Below are 17973 nucleotides of genomic sequence, written 5' to 3'. Positions count from 1 at the left end.
TTTTTTAACTATTCGACATCATACTCACAAGATGGTAATTGATACATTTATGTTAAAACTTAGTACAGAGGTGAATGGTTCACTTTCCATTAGGGAGGAATCAGAGGCAGGTAGTGTGTGTGTTACAACTCAAATGAATTCCTGAAATGTCCTTTGGCCCTGCTGTGCCTGCGTTTAAGATGTACTGCATTAAATTTCCAGGCAGTTGATGCAGTTTATTCAGTGCACTGGTAGAAAATACAGATACAGCTTCTGATTAGGGATTTGTAGCAATGAGGAAAGGATTTAGAAAAAAAAAAAAAAAAGAATGAAAGAGCTTAATATGCAAAATTAATATCATGTCCCCAGTTTAAACAACTTACATCTTTCTCAAGATACAATTTTTTGTGAAGTAAAAGCATTGTCAGTGACCTCATAAGAAAAAAAGTGAAATATAAATGAGCATCATGAAGCATCCATTAGAAATGAATGTATTTTAGTGGGATAATCTGTTAATCTGTGGAATAATTGTGGTATTTCTTTTGAAGACAAAATGCTTTGCTGCTTTTCCTTCTCTACCTTGAGAGCTATGAAAAACTTACCTCAATCTACTGCTCACTCTCTGTGAACCTGTATAATTCAGCTGGTCTTTGCTCTGTTGTTCAAGCTAGAAAATAATTTTAGAGCAGTTAGATTCTTTGTCATAGGATCTCCTTAAACCTGTCAAAACCACATGGAAATTACTGTTGATTATTGACAAACATGCTCCTGATGTCTGTCTTGGAACTAGAATAACCAGCTGAAACCCCAAACCAAGTAAACTGAAGAACTGTTGTATGTACTGACCCATGCACTGCCAAGAGCTCTGAAATATCTTTACACTGGGGAGCTCCCAGATGGGCAGGTTGTGCCTGTTGGTGTCCAGAAACCACTGAATTGTGAGAGGCTGTGCTCACTTTAGATCAGTGCTACTAGAAGGACCCTTGCAGGGATTTAAAAATAAGAAGTGCTGCTTGCATATGCCTAAATTACTTAAGCTGAGGCAGTTCTCGTGCTGTGATCCCAGACACTGCAGTTAAATGAGAGACTCTTGTGTTTGTGGGTTGCTGTGAGAAATAATTCATCAGTGTAGCAGCAAGGAAGAAGATTTTATGATTTTCTGTTTCTTCTACAGCCTTCATTATTTCAAAGCAGCAGCATTCCTCAAAACAGAGCTGGTCATCATGCTGCCTTTGATGTATCCAGTAATGTTTGTCAGATACCACCTTTTTGTTTTGTAACTAATCTCGAAACAGTTGTGAGAATCAGGGAATTAACATTTGCTTTTTTTATACAAGGGACAAAGAGACATTCTGTCAAGTTTGTTATCTGATGACCTCCAGGAACTGTGTATCTTTTGAGCAGAGCAGCCTTTTATTTCATATCCTGTTACTTTGTCACATCTGCGAGATCAGTGCCCTGGTTGCGTCCTGCTTGCCATTATACTCTAACTGAATTTCCCAATGTCAGTGTAAAACTTTTGATTGCCTTCTTGCCTGTAGCTTTGACAAAAGCTTCCCTGGATCTCTGCTTGCCTGGGTGTCTTGTCCTCGCTCTGGAAAGGCCCTTATGACAGGAGACGAGGAGCTGTGCCTCTACCTCTTTCCATGTCATCAGCTAGTGGGAGGAGTGCTTTTTGTGATACAGATAATTAAGACTCAAAACCAGTATCCACCAAAATTTGCTGCAGCCACAGATGCTGAGCTGCTCTGCTGCTGTGTCTGTTTCCTCTTGATAAGCAGTTCAGCTGCTCTGCTGGAGCCACCAGCTGGGCACGCTGCTTCTGCCCTCCAGGCCACCTGGTTTCTCCCTTCTCTCTTGTTAGTAGTCTTAAGACATACCCAGCAGGGTGGTGTTTTCCCTCCTTCCTTTGCCGTGGTGACTGCCACTGCCAGTGTCTAGAAGGTCCTCTCGGGAGCCCTTGCTCTGTCATTTGCTGGCTCCCAGCAGAAGCTTGAGGCGGTTCCTGTCCCCTCTTCACTCTGAGCTTGCTTCCCTCAGTGTTTATGTGTGGGTGAGTCTGCTAAACGCACGCTTCTCACACCCCAGATCTCTCATAGAGAGAAAATGGGCTTGTCTCTTTTATTTCCTTTCAGTTTTGACCAGCTGGTACTATGATTTATCAACAAAATTAATAGTAGGTTCGGTTTGAGAGTAGGATTTTCTGATCTCCCACAGTGTTGATGAAGAGAAGGGGAAGGTGTGTAGGGGGAAGGAATAACAAGCAGGTGGCACAGGAGGGGATACTGGCTGAGTGCTTCTAATACACAAGGCAAAACAGATGTGGGGCTCTGAGTTCTGATGTGTTAACAACAGCCAAATGACTCAGTTATTTAAACTACTTTATTTTCTGGCTCACATTATCCTGAACAATGTTTCAGTGTTTCCACACTGGTTGTGAGCATTCCCCTCCTCTGTCTTACAAATGGCTGTAATTTGTTGTTGGGATCCCATTTGTCTGTGTGACCAATTTCCAGGAAAGAGTTGAATATGCCTGTATCTGGTGGTGGTGATGCCATGAGTGATGTTTCCTGGCCCAGAGCTACTCACCGTGGCAAGAGAAAGCACTGAATAATTTAACAGCTGCAGCTGCATCCAGCAGTTCTCTCAAATGTCACATGCTTTGTTGTTTTCTCGTTCATTTTTTTATGGCTGTACATTTACACTATTTGGCTTTTGGAAAAAAACCCCAGTGCCTGCATTAGGGGAACTGTGGCCTACTGCTCAAATGGGAACTGGGCATAGGGCTGGGAATGGAAGCATCTTATGGGTGCTGGGGTCTAGGCTGCACTCAGAAGCAGCACCAGTGTTTGTCAGCTCAAAGCTCAATCCAAAAGCAGTTCTGCTTTGGAAAAGAATGTAATGCTATAGTGTTTGCAGGTGGTGTGAGGCTAATTTGGCCTGGGGGCATTGTGTAGGTTTTGGTTTGCCCTTCTTTTCTCCCACCCCCACTCCTTGCAAAACGTATGAATGCAGATTTGAGGATCAGTGGAAAGCTGATAAGGTAGAGAAAATGAGAAGGCTCTCATAATTTTGTGATGGTGATGTTTCATGAGGAGGAGCAAAAAAGGACAGACTTCAAAAGAGTTGGCCTTGTGTTACTGTTCTCTCATGCAAATCTCTGGAGGTTATTTTTGAAATAGAGATGAATTTAAATTTGAACAGTGTAGAGCAGGAGACCTGGCCAGATTGGAAGAGAGGTTTTATGCCAGAATTTGTTCTATGATTCTATAGTGAGTGGTGCCCTGCACAATGATCCTGCCTGGGAAGGATCAGGAGAGAGATGTTTCACCCAGTAAAGATGGGAAGGAGAATAAGGTCTTTAACCTAAAGTGAAGAGTGTGAAATGTCCTGTGGCAGAGGGTAAAATCTGTCATCTCCTTCCTATTAGGAAGTGGACTACTATAAAAGGGTGTGCTTTTCCTGCATTAGTTTATTGTTGATGGTTTTCCCCAAGGGTGTAATGGAATAAAATGGATAACAGTATTTGCATACCATTCTTGCCCACATGCTTATCTCTTGTTGCTCATTCAAGCCCTGGTCTTGACTTTTCTTCATGGCTTTCAGGTGCCTACTGGTGGGTGCAGCTGTGGCTCTGTGGGGCAGGTGCTGCAGGAACCACTCCTGCAAGCTCGTGTTAGGATTGTGTGTTTGTGTTAGCGCACTCTGCACGTTCTTTTTGTGCCTGCACTGCGTGTCTGTGGAAGCATCCTGGAGGTACCTGGATAAGCAGATTTTGTCAGCTGTGGTTGGTGCTCAGCTTTCCATGGGCAAGAATGACTCCAGATATTTGTAGTACTCATGGATACGGGAAACTCATGGGTTGGGAGGCGTTTAGCATGTTGCAGAGACTGCGCTGTCATCTGTCCTGGGGTCTGCAGGTGCCAGGAGGGCTCTGTTTCAGCACTGACTCCAGGCAGTCCTTATGTCTGGGTGAAGCTTGGTGGTAGTGTGGGCAGTGCTGGGAGCATTGGTGCTGGAGCAGAGGGGGTGGAACGCTGCAGCTGCTCTATAAATATACCCGACAGGCTAAAATCTAGGGACTAAAAGATTGGGTTGCTATGGTGATTGATCTGAATCAGATTACCTGTGGCTCTGTTTTCACAGCATGTGCATGTGTGGTGACTGTGTGATCTTGCATGTATACAGGCTGCTTTAGCCAAGCTTTTGGCTGAAGCAGGAAGGAGAGGGGAAGCAACACTGAAGGGCCGACATATGGCAGGGACGGGGAAATCTGTCACTATAGCAACTGGGGACCTGAATCAGTCCAGCTTCACTCGTGATGCTGCAAAAAGGTTCCATCTGTGTGGCATGGTACTTCTGTTTGTGGACTAATTCTGGTCATTTTCAGTCTATCTGTCAGCACCCCTGCCCATGCTACTTCCATTTTGCTCTCGAAAACTAATGTGGAGGCTAAAGATGCTTGGCTGTGTCAGTGCTGTTTTCAGAGGGCAAAGAGATAATATTTGGTAGGAAAGGTAGAAATCTTTAAATTATTGTAATTATTGAGAAGGCCTTCAAAAGAAGTCTTCTTGTATTATTAAGTCCTGTTTTCCCCATTCATTCTTTAATTTTCATTAATCTGGTTTGTTTTGTCCTTTCCCTCAAGATTTATTGATAGATGAAAAGTGGAAATAATTGGGTTGCATCTGCTGTTTTACCTGTAAGCAGCTCTTATTGATTGAAGTGATGCATGTGCTCCAGGGCAGATGCTTTTAGAATTTGCCTGCAGTTCTGTTCTCTACTGGGTGATTTCTTATGCTTGGAACTATCCCCTAGGCATTTTGCAGAACCACACCTCTGTTACAGATAAGCCATACTAGATAAATATGTCATTGTCTGTTTAGGTATGCTTGCAATTCTTTGAAAATGCCCCCTTTTTTTTTTTTTTCTTTTCCCCCTCCAGTGTGCAAGCATCTTCTTAAGTCGCAGTGTTGGCTTGCACTGCTGCCTTGCCAAGGTGCATGGTAACACACAAAGCAGCTGCACCAGTATAGCAAGTCCATCCAGGTTGGATTTTAGAAATTGTTCCATGTTCTGTCAAGTTCTGGAGAAGGGGAGGTGTTCTCACCTCTGCTGTTTGTGTTTCTTGTGTTAGCAGAAACACTGAAGTATCTGGATAATAGCAGTAATGAGCTTCCTAGGATGTTGCATATTTTGAAGTATAAAACTATTGGCAGTGTTTTATATAGTTGTTAAGCAGAGGAAATGAAAAATGTCTCATTCAAAAAGAGAACTGCTGGTCTGCTTCTTTAATAGCTTAGTACAAGAAAAACAGCATGTGCTATACCAGAGATAATGTCTGGGATCATTTGAAACACACTTTCAAGAAGTAACCAAAGTTTCAGTGGTAAAGATTCCATAAACATTATTACTATGTCTGAAGATAGGTCAGAACTACCATGAACAGTTCACATTTTGCTTCAAACCATGTTCTTTCCAGTTCAGCAGGGAATTAAATGGAGTTCCTGCCCACAGAGGTGAGATTGGCTGGTCCTGAGGTACTCACACCTATTTCTCATAGCTTAGCAGGTAGGTCAAAGGGTGTGATGAGAGATAAAGAAACATACATTAACCCAAAAGTAGGCATTGACACTCCTGGCCCTATCTGTGTTTGTTTCAGCTTTCAGTTCAATTGGTGAGTCTTGAGTTCATGGAAGACAATGCACTAAGGTCAGGCATAGTGGCTCTTAGAGCTGAGCTCAGTACAGACTGTCTTGGCTGAGAGTAAATAGAAATGCAGGATGTTCCAAGGAAACTAAAAATTTAGTTCCTTTTGGGCGTGACTGAAAATTTGGTCTTTCACAAGGTGGAATTTCAGTGAACTGTAATTTATGTGGCTTCTGTCCTGTGTTTGTTCTGTCTCCTTCACAATTTCCTCTTTTTCTCTTGCAAATTAATGTCCCATGTATACTCTGTTCAGTCAGTGTGCAGATTGAATTGTACGATGCTGATTTGTATTCTGAAGGTATCCATGCACTGGTGAACTGTGCAGTATGATCCTTTTACCAGGTAAAAGCTGGAGATAATGGAAGGAGAAGCCTTTCTGGTACCATCTTAAAGCATGGAAGAGTTGTAAGGAAAGCAGGGCTTAGCACCTTCCTGTTGTAAATGAATCTGTTGTCTTCATACCATTTTTGCAAGCAATGATGTAAATACCTGCTGGGCATCATGCAGTTCAATGTAAGCCTGGCCCATCAAAGCTGGAAGCCTCTGTGTGAGGAAAACACCTGTGTGATGGGCTGACCTTGGCTGGATGCCACTTGTCCACCAAGCCACTCTATCACAGCCCTCCTCAGCAGGACAGGAGAAGAAAATCAGATGGAAAAAACCTTGTGGGTCAAAGTAAAGGCAGTTTAATAAGGCCAAGATTGCATTCATGGAAGCAAAGAAGCCCAAGAAATTTTATTATCTGCTTCCCAGAAACAAGTGCTGTTCAGCCATTTCCTGGGAAGCAAAGCTTCAGTAGGCTTAGTGGTTGCTCCAGATTATAAATGTTTTAAATAATGGATTCTCTGCCTTTTTCCTCCTCTCTCTTAGATTTTATCCCGAGAAGATGTTATATGGGACATCCTTCTAGTCAGTTTGGGTCAGCAGTCCTGGCTATGTCTCTTCCCAAGACTTTGCATGTTCCCCAGCACTGCTGGGGGGGAGATGTTGGAGAGGCAACCTTGATGCTGTGCCAGTATTGCTCAGCAGTAGCCAAAACACTGATGTGTTTTCAACATCCTTCCAGTTACCAGTACACAGCACATCACTGGTAGGGCTGCGGGAAAATGATCTCCATCTCAGCCAGAGCCCATACAGTGGCACAAGTTGCATTAACAATTTCTTTTATTGAAGTTATTCTTTGATTAAATTGCTTTGTTCCACCAGATTTGTGTCTCGAATGAGAAGACTGTTATTAACAAAGTTTGAGGACTCCAAGGGATAGATGAAATAGGGTTACTGCACAACTCATGTCTCTTGGGACTAAAGCAGGGCATGGCTCTGACACAGATTAAACTAATAAAAAGTCTACTAGGATTATTTTATGCTGCCCTTATCTATCGTGTGCTGTGGTGCTTTTCATGAGTGTGTGTGTGTTTGTTTATATAGACTTTTACTTCTGGGAGGACTTTAAATTGCAGAATACTGTGCAGCTTGTTCTTTAAGAAGTTGTACTTCAACCTGAAATGTGGGTGTTTGGGGAATTTTGAAATGCAGAGTAATGCCAGCAATGTTTGGTGTTTTGAACACATTTTTTTCATGTCTTGAGTTACTGGTAAGCTGTGGTTTTGTGCTGGTTCTTGCCATTTGTCTTTGTGCCTAGGCTACGGTGCCAACTTTTACTAGTGAACATTGGTGACAGCTGCTACAGTGTGTGGGTAGTGTTAGTTCTCACCAACCCGTTCACCATCCATATAAGTGCTTATTTCAATTTTGATGTTGTCTGAGACGTGATCTATTGGTGCAGTATATTTCTGTGGTGGGCCTTCACTTCTCTGTTTTTCCCATTTTCTAGATTTGAAGTTACAGAAAGTCCTCTTCTCAAGTGCTGCTTGAGCATTCAGCCTTCAAAAGGCTGGTTCCAATATGTTTGCAAAAAGACGAGACACTGCACAAGACCTTCTCAGAGAGAGCATTCTAAAATTAAAGCAGTTTGAGAGAGAGAAGGGGTTTTGACAAAGATATGTCAAAACCTGTACCATCTCAGAGTCAAGATAATCTCTTGGTTCAGGTCCAAATTCCAACATGAAAGAAGAAAAAGTGAAGTATCTCCTGGTTGTTTGATCTATTTCTGTCCTAATGTACTTAGTCTCTGAAATCTAGGAGGTATTGGAGGGATGATAGGAAATCTCTTAGAAAGAATCTACCTCTGTATTGCCTTTAGAGGTGTTGTCTGTAGTTCTGTGATTGCATTGTGTTCAGTCAAGTCTTCCAGATTCCCTTAACTGCCTTCTACTTTTTCTTTGTGCCTGCACGAGCATTTGTGGAGCCACTTGGTGAACCAGGTAAAAAAAAAATAACCTGGTTAAAACAAAAGTGGCAAAGGAGAAGAAGGGAGGATATTAGCTTCAGTCTGTATCAATTCCACAGTCTGTTTTGCCCTTTAGCTGCACCAACTCTTCTGCCAGCACAGAGAAGGGAATGGCGGTGACCTGAAAGCAAGCTTTTGGCAGATAGGGAGGGGGAGGCAGGACTGGGATGCCTGTTTGTGTTGCCTTATACAGATCATCAACTGTGGTGTCTGATTCCAAGCAGGAGTAGGAAGATGAGTTCCAACAAAGACAGATGCAAAGCTCTTCTAAGAGCTGTCATCAGCCACTGCTAGATCACTGAAGAAGACAGAGATTGGATACGGGAAGGCAAAAAACCTACAGTTGGTTCTAATTCTTCTACCTCTTGCTCCAATCCAACAGCAAATCATCTTCCCAAAAGAAGCCTTTGTCCTCTTATGTCTCACTGAAATTATTGTTTTGTTAAGTGTAGTAAATCAGTAAAGGTGACTCTGGAAACCCTGGCACAACATCTGCATCAGTCTGGTCTCCCTTGAACTTGTGTTGCAATTGAAAGCAGACATCATGGAAAGTGCTCAGATCTTTTTAAAAAAACTGTCAGAAACTTCAGTGTCTGATGTCAGTGGGCTGTAGCTTCAGCCATTCCAGGGACATTGTAAGCCCTGCATATATTCCTTGTATTTGTCTGCTCAGATATTCTTGAAATTTCATGGTTTATGAGACCTTCATAATGCATACCTTGCTAACTCTTTTGCAGAGCTGTGGGAAATGTGTGTAAGGAATTGCTGTCGTAAGACAAGTACAGTGTATTTTCTCCACCTTCACTGAGGAGTTGGGTAACCTCTGTTCCTGAGGAAAAACATTTTTGGTTACCACTAAGTAGCAGAATTTCCTCGAAGTCGTACTTCCAGGTTGCGTTGTGGTGACTTATTGCTATACTCCTGTCTCTGACTGAGCAATTTGTTCCTTAAAGAGTTCTGGGTATAGCCATTTGGAAAGAAAACAGATGAAGTATTTCTTCAAACTGGAGACAAAAAGGACCACTTGATATCTTGATGTGCCAAGATATTTGCAGAATATCAAGGATCAAGAGCTTTTCCAGGACAGATTCTACAATGTTTTTAATAATGTCATTAAAATGTAGAACAGAAACTTTGCTTCCTGTGTCTGTATTTTCTCTGTTGTTCAGAGAAGATAATTTACAACAGTATTGCTGCTCAGAGAAGATAATTCATAATGCTGTTACTTAGGAATCTCCACTGACTAGTTGAGGATCTAAATATCATGCCACAAAGTTTCACAAAATGTGGGATTTTTTATGTGTGTGGGTTAAAGTTTATTATAGTTTATTATTCTTTAATTAATTATTGAGTAGTATATTTTTCTTTTTTATAAATTGCATGCATGCTTTTTTGTTCTTACTGTTGGAATTTTTTTGTGTTCTTACTGCCATTTGGAGGGCTAGTGAATAAAATTCCCCTGCTCTGTTCTTGCAATGTGAAGGACTGGGAAAAAACAGATATATTGCTGGACTTTGAATGTGAATCTGAGATGCTGACAATTACAGTGCTTATGAAGTAATGAGGGAAACACCAAGAAAATTACCTGATTTTGCTGAGATTTACAGGTTCTTAGTAAAGAAGTTATACTTTTATACAAATAAAATCTAAATATTTATGCTGCAGAACTGAAAGATTTTGGTACAGTAGTAATAATTCTCTGATTGCCTTAGGATGTAAATGTGAACTGAAATGGAAACCTTATTCTGAATATGCCCCAGAAAGCAATCAATTAATTTTTTTAATATAAAATAGCTCTTATTAAAAGTTTCATTGGAATGCTCAGCAAACTTCTAGAATACTCTGAGCATCTCTGATTTTTAGAGTTTCTGAGACCTTTCATTTTCAGAAAGTTTCTGTTTTCAGGTTGGTTTCAAACACTGTAGGGAATACTGTAATGTGGATCTGTATTACTTTTTAAAACTTTATTTTTCTCCCTGTTCCTTCATGAATTCTATGAACTATGAATGGTGGGATTGAAAAGAATTATTTTCTGGATATCTATTAAGCATAATTATTGACAAGTAGTAATGCTGCAGTAAAATCTCAATTTACCAAGAGGATTTTTCTATCATAAAGTATTCAGAGAAATTGGCTGCAGGAGGCATGAATATCAAGAATAAAGAATGAAGTTAAACAATAAATGGAACTAAATGAATTAAGTGAAAAACCGAGTATGATTTACCAGATTCACTTTTGCTACTGCAAACTGCAATTCTGTACAGCTGCAGTTCTGTTTCTTCACAGAAAAAGTGTTGGAGATAGATAACAGTCTTTGGGAATTGTGGAGACCATTCCTGCTGACAGCCATTTGCAGATTTGGGATGGTGGGATGCATTTTATGAAGTTGGATTTCTGATTTGTTCTGTTTACCCCACAGCTAAATTTCAGGCTTTGTTTGTTTTTTTGTGTTTTTTTTTTTTTTTTTTCTTTCTTTCTTTCTTCAACCTTGCCTCTTGAAGCTCCCTTCCCAAGCATACTCGAGATCTTATGGACTTGCCTAAGAACACACAAACCATTCAATGAGCAGCTCTTTGCCATTTAATGAGCAGCTCTTTGCCACTGGTAGGCAGATTTGTTTGTCTGTGTTCTCCCTTAGAACAGAATCATAGACTCATTTACGTTGCAAAAGGCCTCTAAGATGATTGACTCCAAGCATTAATTATTGAGATATTATTGTACTTTTTTGTGTATTTTTCATGTCTCTGCTTTTGTGGGCATATGGCTATGTTTTTATACTCATAGAGATCTGTAGATGACCATGACTGCACAGAGCGTTGAGGCTTTTTGGGAATATAATTAAGGTCACTAAGTTGATTGTATGCATTGTGCATTGGATATTCCTGGTTGTGCTATTGACACTCTTGCTTTTCTTGGTTATAGATTGGACTTGGCAAACAGCTCCAAGCAGATTCTGTTCCCCAAGGCAGCTATCACAGCTGATGGGATAACTGACCACTGGATCAATGAACAGAAATTCCTTGAGATGACATAGTGAGGGGCATCAAGGACAATGGTGCAGAAAAAGAAAATCTGCTCTCGGCTACTTGACTATCTTGTGATCATTGGAGCCAGGTAATGTGAAACAGTCTCAGCAGAGCTTTTGCTTGGGCAGTAGAGTGGGGGTATTGCCTTGCATCCACTGATGAAGACTTCCCTGATGCTCAGGAAGTGCTGTCTGAAAGGTGTGCAGAATACTCCCCTAAGGGGAGCACCTACTTGAGCCAGGGCACTTTTCGAAAGATACTAGTGTGGTCAGAGTTTTTAACTTGTGGTCTTTAGACTTCTTTCCAAGGGTTTGCAGAGGGTGACTAAGAAAACCTAATTTATCTATCACTCTCTGGTAGTCTGTGTGTCTGAACTTTGCTTCTACTGGCATCCCTCAGGACAGAGGGATTCACAAATTGAAAGCACCGAAAGCTAAGTGCAAGAAAAATGCAAGTTTTCTACTACTTTTATTACTAATAATGTACAAGTAGTAGAATAATACTACTTTTCTAGCTTTTGAAATGTAGTCTGTAAACGCAGTTTAAAAAAATCTGGAACTTGCTTTACTTGGCTGTTTCTCCATCTAATACTTATTTATCCTCCTAGGAATTACATGAATGCTTTCTGGTTTTAAAGTCTTATTAATAGATAAAATGTTATGCATGTTTGCTAAAAGCTCATATGAAATGTAGGGTTGATGTGTTCTGTTTGTCAAACATATAGGTGCTCAGTAAATGTTTTTTCCTTATTCAAAGTTTATGCAGCAGCTTTCTGCAAATTCTGTGTAATGGGTGTATCCCAATACCTATTTTGCTTTCATTTCAAAATATCAGTGGTTAATGTTGCATCAACCTGTTGCTGTGCCTCTTGCTTTCTTTTCACAATACTTTGGATGCAATATTTAAATATGCTGAGTGGAGGAAATTGCATAATCTTGACTAATAGTTATTTTAATATTGCATTTTATGGACTGTACCGAATACTGTAATAGTTTAATACTTCTTACTGTCTGTGGGAAAACAAGCTAGTTTTCTATATGTGTGTCACCAACTAGGAAGAGGAGGGAGAAATGTTACCTGTCTCCTCCAGTGAAGCTTATAGTGTCTGATGTTCTCACTTAGAAATTTGCTACTATCACTTCTGGACTGCTACAGTTCTCTTGCTTTTTGCTGGTCCCTGCTGGTTGGACTGCTACTGCTCAGAGGTGCTGTCTCATTTGGCACTTTGGCAAATGCCTGTGATGAGGGACGGAGCTGACTGAAGTAGCTTCTCCTTCAAAGCCTTTAGGAGCTCCATGTGGCCTTTACTGTTGCATCTTGTCATCTACTGTGCACAAATAGCAATGCTTTTTGGAACTGCTAGGTTCAAACTTTCTTGGTGTCTGAGAAAACTCTGTCCTTGTAGCTAATATTACAGCCAAGGTATGAAGTGGTGATACATGCACTCGTATTTTGTTGATGTCATTTTTTGGACCATTTGCTGCCAAATAGACTCTCTAAATAGTACCAGCATTATTTGGCATTTCTTTTTTGGCAGATGATGCATCAATTGTGTCTATTAACATATAAAAGCATTTTGGTGTCTCTTTTTGTTTTTCATACAGTATATCAGTATCTAACTATACAGGCAGTATAAATCTTGTTACCAGTTTTATTATTAAAGTGGTTTTACTTAATTAAAAGAAGATATTAGTTTGGAAGAATTAGTCAGCAGAGCTATTTACACCAGTGATTTTCTTTTGTAAATTATGAACATTCTATTACTACTTGAGTTTTTTCACATCTCTTACATGAGAAAAGCAAGTGTCGTTTGAAATATAGTGTATTTTGAAATAGGCAAAAGTGTAATATCTTGAAAGAATCTAGTGGACAATTAGGAAATAACAGTATTGCCTTTCTGTCTTGATGTTTCTGTAGTGACTTGTGGTGAGAAGATTAGTGAGTCACAGTGGTAAATAGCTGTGCATGTTATGATACAGTTTTTATACAAATTACATTTTAAATGCCAATCGAAAATCAAACACACATGTTTGTGTGGTTTCTAGAACTTTTTAATGAAGGTGTTTTTAGGATGAGGTCCATATCACTCCACTGTTCATCTGAGTTCCTTCCTTGTAAATTGTTGCTTTCCCAGTTGGGAATTGATGCTGGATTTTCTCATTTAACTTTTCATCTTGTTCATAAATGGCTGAAATCTAGGACCTTTTCCCTCTGACTGTGTATTTGGAGAGGGACAATGTGTTTCCTACTGAAGTGTTGCCCAGATACCTGTGCAGTTAAAATAATTTTGAAAGTCACAGTCAGAGCAACATGACAATACAGTGTTCTCCTGGGAACAACATATTCCTGGAAGGCTTTTTCTTAATCAGGTTTGAACAGGCTCCTTGCTAATGATTGTATAGACTTAGATTTCTTTACTTAACCTTTCTGCCTTGTGCTAGTGAGTGAGCTTTGTTGCGAGTGACTGAGAAGCTGCACTTCCCCTGGATAGTAGAGAAGAGAAGAAACTGAGATGAAGAAAAAAGATGAAGCTGAGTCCACAGGCTCCTGACGCATTAGTAGGAAGTTCCCAAAAATATTTATTGTTAGTCAGCTATATATGGATTTTTTTGTTTGCTTCCTTGTAGGCACCCAAGCAGTGATAGTGTTGCTCAGACTCCTGAGCTGCTGCGGCGTTACCCTCTGGAGGACCACGCAGACTTTCCTCTCCCGCCCGACGTTGTGTTCTTCTGCCAGCCAGAAGGATGTCTGAGCGTGCGGCAAAAGCGCATGAGCTTCCGTGATGACACTTCCTTCGTCTTCACCCTCACAGACAAGGATACAGGGGTCACTCGCTATGGAATCTGCGTCAACTTCTACCGCTCCTTCCAGAAGCGAGTACCCAAGGAGAAGGGAGAAGGCACGGGGGGACATCGAGCTCGAGAGGGACAGAAGGTCCCCAAGTCTGGGGATGCATCAGCACCCCCAGAGGAAGTGGGCACTGAGAGTTCAGAGAGTGGTTCTTCGCTGCAGGCTCCCAGTGCAGAGTCTACCCCTGACGTGAACCGATCCCCGCGCAGCAAGCGCCTGGCCAAAGGCAGCCATCGCTCTCGGAACAGCACTCTGACTTCTCTGTGCATCCTTAGTCATTATCCCTTCTTTTCCACCTTCCGTGAGTGTCTGTACACCCTCAAGAGACTTGTGGACTGCTGTAGTGAGAGACTGTTGGGCAAGAAGCTGGGGATTCCGCGTGGGGTGCAGAGGTACGTGCAGAGGGAGGAACTTTTTACTCCTACTGTTTGTGTTCAGTGCTGCAGTTGATTTGCATGGTAAATTGTGGCTGGAGAAGCAGCCAGATGTCAAGGGCTGATCATTTTCACAGTTTTAACCCAGGTTCACAGTAGGAGAAGGAAATTTTAATAGCAATTTCTTTAAAACTTCTCTCTCTGATTCTGTAATCTGGTATGATTTTCATTTATAATGGACCTAAGGAGGAACTACCCTTCTGACTACTGAAGCTGAGCACTGATGCTTTTACTGTTGCTTTGGCATTTAAGCTCTGTGGCAGTATATGTCAGGACTGATTCCCTGGGAAATTAGAAGCAGCCAAGAAATAACAGAGAGAATTTCCACTTGGGGCAGTAGGGAAATGACGAAAATGTGCTTAACAAGCTTATGAAACAGTCTGAACTCCAGCGTGGGAGAGAAAAGACTAGAGAAGCAGGATCAGCTGAAATAGGTCAAAGTACAATATTTGGAGGAGAGAGGGAGGAGAAGTAGAAAACAAAGCAGTTGTCTAGGAAACATTGGAATGGTTGTTGATGACAGCAAATTGACAAGAGCTTGATGTATATTTAATATAATGTAGTAATCTTAATGTATCTGCTGATACAATGTTGAGTATGTTAACAGAAGCAGTTGCACTGTAGGCTATGGAAGGAGCAATGGCTTTTATGTATTTCACTCAAGGATGTGTATCTTGTCTGACACCTTCATTTTGGCATGGCGTTTTCCTTTCCAATGTGCTAACTGAATACAAAGAGTATGATATTAATCTTTGGAGAAGCAGGGGATTATCTCAACAGTTTGAAGGACAGAACTGCGAGATGGTACATAATGTGAGTTAAGTTGCTTGGTACACTCCAAATTAAACTTGTCAAAAGCAAAAAATGACAGGATTATAATTATTGCAATTTTTATCTTTATAAGCTCTTTACACTTTGCATGAAATGGAAAATAGTGTCCTATTTATAGAGAAGTGGCCTACTTCTTTAGCTACTGCCCTAGAATGAGTGTTCTGGGATAGCATGACTGATCCTGCATTAGCAGATTTATCACTTGAATCTGCTGATGGAGAATAAATTGTGTTGTCAGAACAAAACTTCTCTCCCCAATGGAAATACGTGTTAAGGAATGTTATTTTGTCACTTGGTTTAGCCTGATCATTACTGAGGAGAAAACACCCCACTGAATTTCATGGTTTTCCTCAATTTGTTGTTAAAATGACATGTGGTATTTGAAAAATTTGTCCTTATTGGACATAATTCTTAAAGAGAATGATTAAGTGATGGATGAGGATGGTAAGAGAAGGATTATTGAGCATACATCTCTGGATAAAGTAAAGCAGCATGTTTGAATTACTGTCTGGTTTCTAGTGGTGACCTGGAAAAGTAGAATAGTTTTGAAGTGGTGGCTTAATAAAGGTGAAACAATCCTTAAAGCTGGCAAAAGGTGGAGCACACACCTCTTAGCAGCCTAATATCTCATGCATGTCAAGTAGCTGAAGGAAAAGTGCAGGATGAGAAGCATCACAGTTCCTCAGAGGTATATCTCATACTCAGTGTAATCTCTTGTAAATTGCCCTTATTTTGAGTCATCCAAATTTCTATAATTATTCTGTCTTTGTGAAGCCTGCAGTGTCATAATCTTTTTTCCTTTTCATTTTTCTTTTTTTTTTAAGTTGTGAACTGTTAGACAGAACTTCCAATTTGAGCCCATAGCTTTTTAAGGGATCTGTTACAGTAACTCAAGATATTTATCAGGCTGAAGTTGTTTGGAGAATGAATACAGAAGGTTTGCAGCCTTCACTGTGCTACAGGGTAAAGGGCTGAAGTGGGCAAGACTCTGTGTTTCCCTTGTCAGACCCAGTTTTGAATGTTGCAGCTCTGAAGGCTCTGAGCAATGCTGTACATGCTTTTTGGCTAGCTTGTCTGTGAGCTACAGGTTTGCAACTTGCCAATTTAGGGCGTGGAAAACTTGCTGCTTATTTTGCTAACGTACCTAAATGTTTTCTACACAGCTTTCAGATATTTAGCTGAAATAGATCCATTTTTTTCCCATGGGTTATTTAGCTTTTAAGAATGATACAGTGCAATTTAAGACAGAATGATGAAGGGTATTTTATCATGCCAAAACATCTGGGAGATCTTGGATGTGGCGTATTTTTATTATCTCAGGTTTAATTCCTATTCTTGCAAAGGTTTGTAGACTGCTAGAGGCAGAGTCCTGCAGTTAATCTGCTACAGCTCTGGAAGAGATAGGAGTGTCCTGTGTGCCTGCTGAATTTCAAAGGTGAGGGTGGTGAGAGTTCTTCAGAGGTCTGGACCTGGCTGAATCCTTTAAAAGTGTGAATGAAGTCTGAAGTGACACACTTGTGTTGATTCCTGCCACAGAAATATTTATTCTACCTCACGCAAGCTTAAATGCCTATCTTCCATTCCTCTGTGCTGTCAACTGTTTGTTAGTTGCCTGTTTTAATCCTTGGTGGATCTACCCTTTCTCTTGAAGAGCCTTGTGGAATGGCTGTGGGGTGAAGTTCCTGGAGTGTTAACCTTGGCGTTCTCCCCGTCCAGGGATACAATGTGGCGGATTTTCACGGGCTCCCTCCTGGTGGAAGAGAAGTCTAGTGTGCTGCTCCATGACTTGCGGGAGATCGAGGCTTGGATATACCGGCTGCTCCGCTCCCCGATGCCCATTGCTGGGCAGAAGCGGGTGGATGTGGAAGTCCTGCCACACGAGTTGCAGCCAGCTTTGACCTTTGCTCTTCCTGATCCATCCCGCTTCACTTTGGTGGATTTTCCATTACATCTGCCTCTGGAGTTATTGGGAGTGGATGCCTGCCTGCAAGTTCTGACCTGCATCCTTCTGGAGCACAAGGTAAGAAAGGAAGAGTTTGTCTTTGATAAGTATGGAAGTTCTGCCCTCTTCAAAACCGGGGTAGGCTGGATGTGTAGAACTGTCTCTCTGCACTGCCTGGAATGAATTTTGTCTGTGAAGGATGAAGGGAATGAATAGCTCCTTCTGAGGTTCCTGTTTTGCAAAGTTCTGTTCTCACTCAAAAAAACACACAAAGCTTGTTTCAGACAGCTTAATGGAAGGTTACCCAGTTCACAGCTGTCCATCTTGAATCCACAGAGATCACATAATCTGTGGTCTTCGTATACACCTGAGGGGGAGTATTAGAAATGAAGGGCTGCTGCAATGCTAATGGGATTTTCTTTGGTTGCAGGTTGTATTGCAGTCCCGAGATTACAATGCACTTTCAATGTCTGTGATGGCCTTTGTGGCCATGATCTACCCATTAGAGTACATGTTCCCAGTGATCCCTCTGCTTCCCACCTGCATGGCCTCTGCAGAACAGGTATATATTTTTCCTTTATTGGTCTTTCACAAAAGATGTGTCTGTGATGTCTAAAACTCATATAGTTGTTGTTCTATTTTCATTCACTGGTTTCTCAGAGACTGTATCTTTGCCTTGCATGGCTTGAGTGTGACTATATGTGACATAATGGTAACACCACTGTGTAGGATATCTTGAGAGCCTGCTCAGTGAATAAAATGATTCAAAGCAGTAGTTCATAAACAGTAGACCGAACAACATAGATCAATAATATTATGATTATATTTACCCCCTCTCCCCTCTAAAGTTTA

General features: G+C 41.1%; 1 protein-coding gene across 5 annotated transcripts in view; it reads left to right on the top strand.

The window, feature by feature from the left end:
* MADD (MAP kinase activating death domain) overlaps window positions 1-17973 on the top strand; it is a 69549-nt gene that overhangs the window by 3055 nt on the left and 48521 nt on the right. For all 5 annotated transcript variants that reach the window (XM_062495978.1, XM_062495974.1, XM_062495976.1 and 2 more), the window contains exons 2-5: window positions 10961-11152; window positions 13692-14306; window positions 16896-17199; window positions 17552-17683. In XM_062495978.1, the coding sequence (XP_062351962.1) occupies window positions 11091-11152; window positions 13692-14306; window positions 16896-17199; window positions 17552-17683 (1113 nt within the window). In that variant the 5' untranslated portion in view covers window positions 10961-11090. The remainder of the gene's footprint in view (window positions 1-10960; window positions 11153-13691; window positions 14307-16895; window positions 17200-17551; window positions 17684-17973) is intronic.

This window comes from Cinclus cinclus, chromosome 6 (assembly GCF_963662255.1).
Source record: "Cinclus cinclus chromosome 6, bCinCin1.1, whole genome shotgun sequence".
Lineage (NCBI taxonomy): Eukaryota > Metazoa > Chordata > Aves > Passeriformes > Cinclidae > Cinclus > Cinclus cinclus.
Note: the sequence above shows the minus strand (reverse complement) of the source record. Positions and strands in the feature narration are given on the sequence as shown.